Source organism: Haemorhous mexicanus, chromosome 6 (genome assembly GCF_027477595.1).
Source record: "Haemorhous mexicanus isolate bHaeMex1 chromosome 6, bHaeMex1.pri, whole genome shotgun sequence".
In the NCBI taxonomy this organism is placed as follows: Eukaryota; Metazoa; Chordata; class Aves; order Passeriformes; family Fringillidae; genus Haemorhous; species Haemorhous mexicanus.
Genome location: NC_082346.1, coordinates 49,704,551 through 49,717,341, shown reverse-complemented (window position 1 = coordinate 49,717,341; position 12,791 = coordinate 49,704,551). Strand labels below are relative to the sequence as shown.

Here is a 12,791-nt window from a genome sequence, read left to right as displayed (position 1 = left end):
CAGTGCCCTGAGCACAGACCATGCCTGTGGAGGGATGAGTGCAGCCACAGATCCCACCAACACCCCTGGATGCACTGAAGGACAATAGTCTCCCTTGTTCCTGTTGGGGCAGGTGCAAATCATCTCCTTGGGATGGAACTCCCGTGGTAAACTTTCCACTCTGTGCATTTACTCTGTCATGTGGTGTTTAACCACATGCCCATAAGTACCAAGATTTTTTTATCCTTTAAACGTAGCTTTTTGTCAAGAAATTCTTTCCTTACCTGAAGGGCTCTGACAAGTTTCTAAGCTGATGAGTTGATCTTCCTTCATGCATTCTTTAGTGCATGAAGTCCTATTTATGTACAATCCTCTTTTTTCTGAGCAGAAGAAAGGTAGTGTCTTTGCTTGCAGTTTTTGAACTACACCTTCCAGAGGGCAGGTGCTCCCAGTTCCTAAATACCTCTGCTTCTTCTCCTGTTGTCTGCTGGCTTCTTTCCCTGGCTATCCACCTCATAAAGTTACTTAGATTGCTGAAAAATCTACTACTTCCTGCAAGACCACATCATCTAGCCTTCAGTTTAGTCCTCTTGAGGCTCTTTGATTCAATGAATTGTCTGTGGTAATAACTTGGATTCTTCCTCTTTTACTTGGTTCATCCTTCACAAAGAAGCAATCACTCTGTATGTACTGAAAGGAAGGTGGTTGGCATACCCAGCATATTTAGGCTGATGACTTATCTTCTACCACAGAAAATGTTATTAACATTTTCTATGTTATTAACATATTTCTGAAGTTACTAAAAGCATTAGAGGTACAATTCCTTTCACTAAAAATTATTTTTATTGATTTGACTACAAATAAAAAATAAAAAATGCACACGCGTACACTTAAATATTTGCAATGGAAAAATAATTTGGAAGAACTTTTCAAATTCCTATTCTCATTTTCAGTACTTTTGCTGGCCCAGTTAAATTTCCTAATGGCCTAGGAAATGGAAAATGAGGTAAGGCAAACAGAAAATCTCAGGTATGATGGTTATGGATATAGACAAAAATAACTAAACATTGAAAGGTGTTAGATTATTCAGTGAATACTTTAAGATGCCATTTTGACCACATAATCTGTCTTTTTTGTGACGCAGGACACAGAACCTTACCTTTCAAATGGTGTTTTGAAGACACAGTTTTTTGCTACAGAATAAATACTGTTGAGGTATCAGACCCTAAAGGGCGGGAACAATCTTTAGCATCCTGGTTTTTTTCGTATTTAATTTCACAGCAATATCACAGTCCTATCTGTCAGGGCAAGAAGAGGTGTGAAAGCCAGATAATTATTTCAATTTGCTACTGACTGCATCAATAATTTTCTTTCTGCTTCAGTAACTACTGGAAACTTTGGTGTTCCATGCACCATCTAGCATGTGCTTTATTATGTTTTTCAGAACTTTAATCAGAAGCACTAAACCATGTGTCTTATTTTTATTTTGACTTTGTCTTCTAAACACTGAATTAAATCTCTTTGTCTTTTGCTTTAGCAACCATCTCAGATAAGAACACACTTTACATGAAGATGCTTGCAGATCACAGGCAAATATACCTTGAACCTTTTCTTAAATAGATTAGTAAATGGAGCATTATCTTGCTCTAAGACAAATTTTTGTGGCTTGGAATAACTCTTTGGAATGTCTTGATATTTCTTTTGGAATATAATTTTTTTAAAGTGTTGATGCCAGAAATGTATTTCAGTAACTATTGCACTAATGCAATGTACAGTGGTAAGAACAATTTTCCTGTGTCTACTCAGTGTGCTCATGGTAATGCTTGTCTTTTCAGCAAAATGATGTCAGGAAAAGTTCATGTTCAAGTGATTACCTGTAACGACCCCAGAGTTATTTTTTTGACCCACATTTTTTACTCTGAATATATGACCTTGCATTTGTCTGTCTTGAAAAACACTTTCAAACGTACCCACCATACCTAGTGAAATACGTTCATATAAGGCTTCATTTCACGTTTTAGTTTTTTACTGCACCAGCTTGTGATCCTCTGCATTTTATCACAAATGTGGAAAACAGTGGGCCAAAGCCAGATCCTCAGAATTCCACATTTATGATTCTCTCTTGAGATTTTTGAACTCCTAGTCTTAGTCTCTTTGGTTTGAAAAGTACTGAATATATCTGGTCTTGATTCAAAGGGTTAGAGTGTTGGTTTTCTTTTTATGCTGTGATTTCCTGCAGTATTATTAATACAAATAAGAGTGGTCTCACTCCTGAATTCTTGGTGAACATGAGTCAATATCATAAAAAGACCTCCTGATAAGAATTAGCCTCCCTGGTGAGATGCAGTGTTGTGCTGCAGTTTCACATCTAGGTTTCCTTTCTATATTAATGTGTTGCCCCATTTTTTGTGCATGCCTGGCTTTTAAATGATTTCTTTTTTCTTTAGTTTATGAGCCGTGAATTAAAAATTTCATTCATTGTTCTATGACGTGGCTAACTTCTAAAGAATCCACTAATATCTATTCATATGAGCTTTTACAGATAATAAAACACAAAGCCAGTAATTTGCATGCTAAACACCATGAGTTCACATTTTTTTTTTGACATTATAAATGATATCTATCCAGTCACCAGGCATCCTGCCATCCATTAAAAATACAATCTGTACCAATAAAAATAAAGCATCAGCACATCACATCCTACAAAAGGCAGGCAGGCAGCCAGCCAGAAATTTTAAAAAAACTTTCTCCACCCTTGCAATCCCCAAATGAAATCCCATTGCCCCAGTCACCTCACCTCTTGTCAAAATGTCAAGTAAAGACAACATCACACCCCAGAGCTGCTAAACCAAACCACCACAGCCACAATTTTTTAAGGCAGACACACTGACTTAAGAGAGAGGGATGTGGTTAATTTTGAAGTGTTCAGGCTTCAGCTCTTTCAGCCCATGTTTCCTTACAAAGGGATATGGAGATGCCATCTACCTCTTCTCTCCTTCTGTCAGTAACCCAGAGATCTTTAAATCTCATGGCTCGGAGCCATGAGGCTCTGTTCATTGTAGGTGGTATTTCTTAGGAGGCAGAGAGCAGTGGTCTGGACAGGCCATGTGGTTGCTCTCAGAATTCATCTGGGAAGTAACAAAGTAAATCATTCCCACTTCAAGTCAGCTTTTAATTTATCTGGAGTCCTGCCCAAACTTCTGCCTTTGGAATTAGCTGTGGGATCAGTAATGTCAATACAGCAACTGCAAAGATGGGTAAAAGAAGTGAATACAACAATGGAAGGATGGGTGAGAGAATATAGATGGCCGCTAATTTAATAGCACACAGCAGGATACTCAAGAGCTGAAACAATCAGAACCTAAAAGCTAGAACCTTTGACCAAGCATTCCTTGGCAAGAGGAGCTTTGAACAGTGATCCATCTATCCTGCCTTGGCTCTCTAATGTGCTTACAAAGTGCTGAACAAGTGCTCTCCCAAAGGAGTCACCCAGAGCCACTAGTCATTTGGAAAAATCTAAATTTGTTCAAAATTATTAGGTATGACAACCTTTAACATCCTCACTGTTTTCATATGTAATTTCACAGCAACACTCACAGTCCTGTCTGTCAGGGTAAGAAGAGGTATGAAAGACAGATTACTCTTTTAACTTGCCACAGACTACATCAATAATTCTCTTCCTGCTTCAGTAACTACTAGAATCTTTGAGATTCCATGCAACATTAAGCTAGAACAGCAACATTCCATAGAATTTACTGAAAGAAATTTTGATGCTTCCAAGGTCCTCTAGTAGAACCTAATGCTTTCAGAATTATGGTTAATCTTTTATTTTAGATCTCACTAGCCAATGTAGAATCTGAACAAAATTTCTGAAAAAGTGGCATCTTGAAATGTTCATATAATAGGGGCAGGTTGTACATGAGAGACTGTTGTCATCACGTTGCAAAGCTCTCATACCTTCTCGGTGATTTGTCATCGGCAGCTCCTCACAGCTCTGCCTCCTTCTTCACAGCCAACAACTCCATCTCCCATCCCAACCAGCTAACCCACTCTTCTTACTGGACACAGCTGTGGCCTATTAAGGGCAGGCCTGTTCCTAATCTTCAGTGATTAGTACAGCTGCAACTCCTCAGGTGTGAGGCTACCTCCTGCACTTTATTTTCTCACATTCTACCCCTCCACAAGAAGACTACAAGGCAAAAAGGTCTGTCACCTGCTCCTGTTTCTGTTTTGGTAAATGGTCACAGGCTTGTCCTTTAATTCCGTACTCTTGAATTTCCTCTTTAAAATCCAGGTGCACTGGTATTTATCACCAAGTGGGATATTGCAGGGTTTTGTAGTCCAGTTTGATTTGTATTAGGATTGGAAGGCATCAAATAAAAATAGACTAACTGTGAACAATTTTTGTACCTAAGAGGGCAAGCCCTGTCCTGAAGAGTTTTAGGTGCTAAACAGTGAGGGAGACTGGACTAGGGCAGAGATAATGGATTTTCATGGATATTGTAATCCCTGCTTTTCAAATAGGAAGCAGGCTGATGGAAGATGAAAAGCAAGGAAAAGTTCCCAAAAGATAAATTCTCAGCCCATGAGCTACAGTGTGGTCAGTGTATCTGTGCTGGCTCCTTGTCCTCCACAGTAACCACCAGGTACTTTAATCTATCTTCACTGAGGGCAGATCTAATTTGTATTTCCTTCCCAGTCCACCTCATGGCAATTCTTCTTTGTTGCCACATACTGAGTCATCTAGCCACAATCACATGAGGTATCCCTTAACAGTTGCTATTATTAAAGACTAGATTGTTGTTTGGATGCAGGTAAGATTTTCTAAGGACCTTGGTGATGAAAGATACTAAAAGCAGGTTTGGTATAATGAAAACCATCCTTGGATTATCAGTGATGGGTGACAGCATCTGATGCTTGGATCATCAAATATCACAGTTTGTTAACATTTGCAATGGAGAGCAGTGGGGTTTCTAGAGTTTCATGCTTCCCTTTAGTAACTCTTCTGCTCCGCACCTGATTAGACTTTACCTTGGGGCTCAGGTGACAACTCAGTGCAGCATTTCTGTCCACGGTGAAGACTGTGACATAAGTTGTGCTGTGTCAGACACACTCTTCCAAACTTCAGGAAAACGCACCTCAGGGATTTCTTAGCCACTTGTGCTATCCTTGCATTGAGTAGGCCTTACAGGTTTTTATTATCTGAATATGTCTTATCTGCTTTGAACCTACAAAACTATTGAAAATCTATTATCATGTGCAATTAGCTTGCTCAGCTATTGTGTATGACCCATCACAGAGGCAGAACAAATGTGCTTTGATGTCCCTGAACATGAAGATACTTAAGATTTATGCTTGAATGGGACAGAAATAAACTGTACAATCAGACAAAGAAATTATTCATGCCTTATTGATGGACTGTCATGTTCCACTTGCAACTTCTTGCAATTTTCCATTCAAACAAAAATGCCCTGGAAGTGTTTTGATGTAACTTCTCTGTCTATCCATTATAGGCAATCTCTTGAAGTTCTATGGCTAGTTTTCTCCCCAGTGGAAATAATCTGGGATTGTTTGGGGTTTGTTTGTTTGTTTGTTTTCCCTGCCAAATGTCTAGTTTTGACTTTACCAACCACATCTGCTCTTACTGTGTGCTGCACTGTGCAAATGGCCAAGACACCCTATGTCCCCCAGGTCTGATATCCTTCAAGATGATACCTAATGTCTGGCCAATTGTTGCACCAATAGTTTTTTCAGTGCACAAATATCTGTTCTCACTTAGTGAACCCATATAATTGGATTAATCCAGGGTAGACAGCCTGGGATTATACTACCTGTTTCAGCTGTGAAGGCTGCATGCCAAAAATGCTTTATTTGATTGTATTGGCTGTGTCAGTAAGAGTTTAATGGCACCTCATGGTAAGGGGCAATCTTAGAGAATGCCAGATATGAAATACAGAACTGGGTGTGCCTGCTCAGGCCCAACCAAAAAGATTTGCTCTACCAGTAAAGCTATTTGCACCTGTTGGTTGCATAAAACTTCTTTAGTGAAGTCACTAAGGTACTATTTAGTGCACAATGTGAGGAGTCAAGGTGTTCTGCATAGACAACTTCAGGATCATCAGGTTTTCTGGCAGAAACTCTACAGGAGGCCTTCATTGTAAAAAATATTGCATTCAAATGGAAATATGCTTCCAAATACCACCACAAAAGGTGAAGACTGGGAGTAAGCAAATAAATCTGATTGTTATAAAGCAAATGGAAGAGGATCAACATTCTACTTCTCTGGAGTGGAGCTCAAGCAGCTGCTACAAGGATGATTTGGGAACAAAACCAATCCCATAGCCACCTGTTGCTTTAAGTGAAAGACGTCGTATCCCTGTAAGAAAAATGCTCCACAAAAGAGTGGAGCATCTGTTGTCTTCAAACTGTCTTGCTATCATATGCGGTGAGACCATGACCCTTATTTTGTTTTCACTTTGCTTCACCCATTAACATTACCGGAAGCAGGGAACATGGAAAATAAAAATCTCCTTTTTAAGCTTAGTGCAGACTAGAAAAAGCAGAATTGGCCAGATCCCAAGGTACCACTCCTAAAAGAATAAGAAAGCATGACAAATAGAAAGCTTTTTCATTTAGAAAACATTAATGTCATTGTTATTAAATTTATGGTCAGATAAAATCTTTGTTCAGATACTACCAATTATGTGTGATATGCTATGAAGGGAGGATCCAAATTTTTTAGCTCACAGAAGCAATAGCTGAACTGAACAACATATTTGTGGACCTATATAGTCTAGACTTGTTATCTTACCCTTTTCCTGCTTCCCCCTCCATGTTGCCAATCTTCATCTGGCCAATAAATACATGGGAACTGAATTCTGACAGAGCTAATTACCTCTAATTGTGCCCCTCTTGTTATCTTACCAGCTTTGACTCACCATAAATTGCCCCAGTACAGATGTTGGCAAGATAAGAACCCTAGACTCCGTCCATAGGTATAATATGTCTGAATTTACTTATGTATCTGAACATGTTAGATATGCTGCTGTGGTAGCCTGGATCTGTTATTTCATGACTGCTAGGATTGTACAGCTGACTGGCTGTGCTTGCTGCCTTGGGGGCAGCTACAGAGACGGAATTCCTGCCCTCTGCTGCCTGCTCCAGCCCAGGGCATTGGTGAGACACTTTCAGTCGTGACCTAACAAAGTCTGGGTTAATAAGAATCAGGGGAGGATCAAGGGAGTACCATTGCTAGGATGACATAGTGCTTCAGCAAAGGCCAGTGCACAGTATGCTGGAATGAAAAATAGTTTAGGTATCAATAAATAAAACATAAAAATTTAGGTTGGCTGGGAAAATGACACAAATTATCTTTTGGCATTTCCATTTCTGACATCTAGAGGCAAACCTGATGCCTGAAATATCAGGAAAGATATTGAGCAAGGCGTGATTCAAAATGAATTTCTGACTCTGAAAGGCATTTTTTATCAATTAGGTTCCAGGGTCCTGGCTTATATAAATGTAAGAATGTTATTCACCTCCTTTGCCAAAAAAAAAAAAAAAAAAGGGAAAAAAAAATCCCACAACAAAAACACCCTAAGGGATTGCAATAAAAGCCTAAATGCATTAAACCCAGTAAAGATGGTGATGGGGGGGGGGGTGGAAATTAAAAGAAAATAGTACTATTGTCAGGAAATTAATTCCAGGGAAGTATACATTTTTTGGTCAGGTAAAGGTTGATTTTTCGTTGAACTTTCTGTCTGAAAAATTACAGTGAGATGGCCTGCATTGGTGGAGGTAGGAAGTATTTAAATATTTTTTTTTATGTCTCTGAATTGTGTTTGTACATCTCTCAAATTCCCCTTCATCTCTTACTTTTCAATGGGATTGCACAACCCTTTCAGCAGCCTCTCCCTAGGACTGAACACTGCTCTATAGCATGAAAATCCCAGCTCAGTAACATAGCAAATGTAGAAGTTACAAAAAATTTGAGATAATGAGAGACTTTCCTTAAAGAGAAAAACTAAAACACTGGGTCACCTGCAAAACTGAGAGATTTGATGTGCACTCTCAGTTCCCACTGCCCTCAGATATTTATTATTGTGATTTTCCTTCAGGTTACGGTCATTCTCTCTACTCCTCCAAACTCTGATTCCTTGCAATGTACAATATGAAAAATCTCTAGTTGTTGCTATTTCTAACATTTTCCTTCTGTATTTCTGTGTTGCAGATGTGGATGAATGCGCTTCAGATTCTCACCAGTGTAACCCCACCCAGATCTGCATAAATACTGAAGGGGGCTATACCTGTTCATGCACTGAAGGCTACTGGCTGTTAGAGGGGCAGTGTTTAGGTAAAATCCCCAATTGCTACAACATCTGAGTATGTGTACCTGTGAGTCCCTGAATTAATGTCACTAAGCACTTTTGCCAAGGACACAGTTAAACCTTCAGCTATGTGGAAACTGTCTTTTGTCTCTGTAAGTGCCAAGGAGGTGTTTGGCAGAGAGACCCTCACGGAACAAAACTGTAGCTGTAAATGCCATATGACTAGCATCATAATAGTGTAATAACTGGGCTTTTCATATTCCCAGTCTGAAGGATTCCTTTTCATGTAAGATCAATTGCAAGCATGTGTGCATAGAGATTTTTGCCCAAACTGACTTGTGGTTTTGTTACTGTGACAGTGTGGACCTGAAGGGATCCGTATTTGATACCAAGAAATGGGAATGACAGTAAATCCTAAGCCAACCAATTCTTTTGTTTGGATGTGAGAAAAAAAAATAACCTCTGAACTGGGTGCTATTTCACAATCTTCCATGCAGTGTTATTTCAATTTTATTATTTTCACTGCAGCAATCTCCTGTTCATCCTTTTAGCTCAGTCCTATTGAAAAAATATTGCTAAGGAAAACAAAGCTTCCATCTCTCCTCTCCTCCAGCCCTTTCTCCTCACTTGGCATACACATGGGATGATGATGTAGATGTTAATTTAAGGTACACAGGTAGGACCTAGGAATCAGCGTACAACTTTTTTTTAAGAAAATTTACCCATTATTAGTTTTTTCCCTGCAGTGCAGGCTGTTTGGTGCCAGCTCTGCAGAGCTGGACCATCCTGTCACATCTCCACTGGAAGGAGAATGGGCTTTCCCTGCCCATTCGTCCCTGGAGCATCTCCAGTTATTTTCCAGCTTTCTCCTCCCAAGTACCAATTCCATGAATTCATGGCTGCTTTCCTAACTGCTGCTGTGTAACTCACCTGGCAGGCAGCAGGCTGAGCCCTGTCCAAGCTGGGGTCTGTGCAGCCACAGCCACTTCAGGGAGTCACTGTCTTGCAGTTCCCCTGAGACAAGAAGTCTCCAAGGCCCCTGCTCCTTAATTTATGATAAACTTCTCAAAGCTCGTGCTGGGGAATGTACAGGCATATGTGACAGGGTGGGGATGAGGGAGGGAAGGAAGGCAGATTCTGCTCTGCATCACCTGTTCTCATACCCATTTACTTCTCCCAGTTACAGGCCAAATGAAAGTGTTGTGTGCAGCATTCAGGATTTTAACACAGGTCTAAAATACTCTTCTGCTTGATGGTTATAGCAGAGAATTGAAAAGGCTGCATTGATGAATTGATTTGAGTACCTGCTTATGCTATCCAAAATAGGGAATAACATCCCAGTATTGCCCTACTTAAGTAATCATCGTGTGGATTATTGCAAGGCAATGTGAAAAAGGAAAAGCAAATTGTGTTTAGAATGGCTATATTTTCCCCTAAATTCCAAAGAACTCTCAGTTTTCCATACTTTATACTGGCTTTGGAGAAGTGATCTTTGCTGCCACAAAGCAGTAAAGCAATACTTACTGTAATCAGAGGGCCAAGTTGGGTTTAGAGACAATTTTTTTCAGTGCACTTTTAGCAGTGCAGTGGAATTCAGTGGAATTACCAATTACTGTTTGTAAATCACCATTACAAAAACCTACACTTCTATCTGTTGCAATTATCCTGTAAAGTTTACACAGAGAAGCCAGTGCAGCAGTACCCACATGACCCACCCACAAGAAGCAGCCTTGTAGAAGCAGCCCTTATCCTCAAAATACAACACTCTTGAGATAACAGTCCTGAAAAGACAAAGCATGTACTTAATGTAATGCATTGTGTCAGTGAATGAGGTAGTAATTTACTTAAAACCCTTGTTATTTTTGCAGGATTTGGTGAAGCCTGCTGCTGGTGTACTCATCACCACTGACCTGGCCTTTATGTTATCTTACTGACTGCATATAATATACTGGGTTTTCTGTTGCATAAATGTAGCTTCAAAGCTTTAACACAGCCATTTAAAAAAATGTCCATAAATCAAAAGCTGGTTGATACCAAAGGAAATGTTAAGGCTTTGAAAGGACAGCTATTCCAGGTGTTTCACTTTAGTTTTTAGTTCTGAGGCAAAAATCTTCTAGCACTTACCATCTTACATATCTTAGAGAGGTTTTTTTTGGGCTCATAGCACTCAGTTGCATGCATTGCCAATCCTGCAATTCAGCCCAAACTGCTATTTTGGCATTAAACTAACTGTTTATACAGTCTGTAATTTGTCAGTTAAAAACTCATATAAAAAGAGAATGTGACTATTTGGAAAAAAATCTTTCAAAAATATCCTCACTCAAAAAAGAAGCCTGTAGTAACAAACACTGCTGTTCCAGTGAGCAGCTTTGGTGTATGTGGAGGCAAAGAAAGTTTCTATTTTGATTCTGCTAAAATTTCGCTGCAATGTTGGCTGTGGTTGTGCCGGCAGCCTGCGCCAGCTGTCAGGTATCCTTTGAGGGAGCTGCTTAAAGGAACAAACTGGGCTGCCTGATTTAAACTGAAGGTTACAGCAATGCCAATCAATTCATCAGACACACTGGTAGATGCCAGATGTGGATAAAACCACATTACCACATTCTCCCGGGGAGAGGTATATTTTAACTCTAACTCCATGTCTGAATGCCTGGAAGTTTGGCTGTGACACCCATGACCAGCATGCTGGAGTATTTCTGTGTTATCAATAGTGTTGGCTCAGTGTGCTGGCTGCTTTGTATGTCATGAGGAATTGCAGACCACTCCACCTTCCCTCCTTCCCCCTGCAGACATAGATGAATGTCGCTATGGCTACTGCCAGCAGCTGTGCGCCAACGTGCCCGGCTCCTACTCCTGCACCTGCAACCCAGGCTTCACCCTCAACGACGATGGGAGGTCCTGCCAAGGTAGGAGTATGCTGAACCAGGCCTGAACTCTGGTCCCCCCTCAGCCACACCCTTCAGACTTGCTTGGTTTTTAGAGCACGAGTGACCTTCCCAGCATTGCTTTCGAAAGTGTTCACAGGTTTGTCAGACAGATATTTCTGGAGTTTCACAGTACCTCAAAGGGGTTCAGGTGCTACAGGACTGGTGTATCAGGAGAAATATGCACAGAGACCCAAACCTCACTTCACTCAATTCAGTGGAATTACCAAGTGTTCAAGCACTGAATTTATTATTAAAATGTGAAGTTGTGTCACCCAAGCGAGACAGGAAACCTTTGTCGGATCAATAAAGCAGAGTCTCCCAAGATCCAGACTGGAGTCCTAAGCACTAGACCACCTTTTGCTGTGATGAGCTATCTCAAAGTCAACACAACCTCTTCACAGTCCCTCTAGCAAAGCAGAGAGCATCTTCCCACATGCTGCAGGAGAAGGTCTGTGCTCATGATGACCAGAAGTTGTTAATGTCCTACAAGGAAAAAAATATTGCTTTTGCCTTAGCCCAAGGTTTCCATAAGGACCCCTCATCATTGCATTATCTTTGTCAGGAAAATCCTGCTACATTTTTCTCAGATCTGTTATGACAACATTTCAATGGTTCAATGGTTTTCAAATTGCAGGATAAGGACAGAAACATTTATAATAAAAATTTCATCCCCATCTTCCATGTAATTTTTTAATTGAAGTCATGCCCAAAATGTTTCACTTCCACACGTTGTTTCCAACATGCTATTCCCAGGCACCAACCTGAATCCAAATAAACAACACTGACTTGGTTATATTATTTCAGAACAAATTGTTCTGACTGTACAGCTAATCTCTTTGAAATGCTCTGCAGAAAAAAAAAATTAAAATGGAGTTTGGGGAGAAGTCACTGATGAATTTGGCATTGTTTTCCCATAGATGTGAATGAATGTACAAGTGAAAACCCTTGCACTCAGACCTGTGTCAACACCTATGGCTCTTTTCTCTGCCGCTGTGAACCTGGCTATGAACTGGAAGCTGACGGAGTTAACTGCAGTGGTAACTCAATATTTACTGGTTTGGTTTCTTTAATTCTATTATGTATAATTTTTCAAAGTTTTTTGCCTTGGTCCATGGTAGCATCAGGATAGCTGCAACTCCTATGATCTTCTTTCCAGCTAAAGCACTCAGCAAATATCCAGGAAAACTCCGTGGGGGAGGGCCACAAATGGTTTTAAAGAAATAAGCTAAATATTCAAAAGCTCCAAGGTAACAGCAAAACATAAAAAAGCACTCTGTAATGCTGAACAGGAAGCTTTATTAGAGCAAGTAGAGATAGTCCGAGGACATTCTTCCAAGATTAAAGAAATAGTTTATAGAAAGCACTTTTCCATTTGTCTGTTGAATGCATGCATTTCCCTTGCTCTTAACAACTGCTCACTTCTGCCTGAAACTTTCCCCAGTTTCCCCTGTATGGCTCTGGCTTCACTTTAAAAACAATATATGATTTCTTAGTACAGTTATTGCTGACCTGTTCAGCACACAGCAGAATAAATTGTGCTTATTTCACTGTAATTTTTCCT

At 40.0% G+C, this 12,791-nt stretch overlaps 1 protein-coding gene across 4 annotated transcripts in view; it reads left to right on the top strand.

Annotated features, from left to right (window-relative positions):
* Positions 1–12,791, top strand: part of FBLN5 (fibulin 5) — a 62,365-nt gene that overhangs the window by 35,738 nt on the left and 13,836 nt on the right. For all 4 annotated transcript variants that reach the window (XM_059850179.1, XM_059850180.1, XM_059850178.1 and 1 more), the window contains 3 exons: positions 8,210–8,332; positions 11,093–11,209; positions 12,148–12,267. In XM_059850179.1, the coding sequence (XP_059706162.1) occupies positions 8,210–8,332; positions 11,093–11,209; positions 12,148–12,267 (360 nt within the window). The remainder of the gene's footprint in view (positions 1–8,209; positions 8,333–11,092; positions 11,210–12,147; positions 12,268–12,791) is intronic.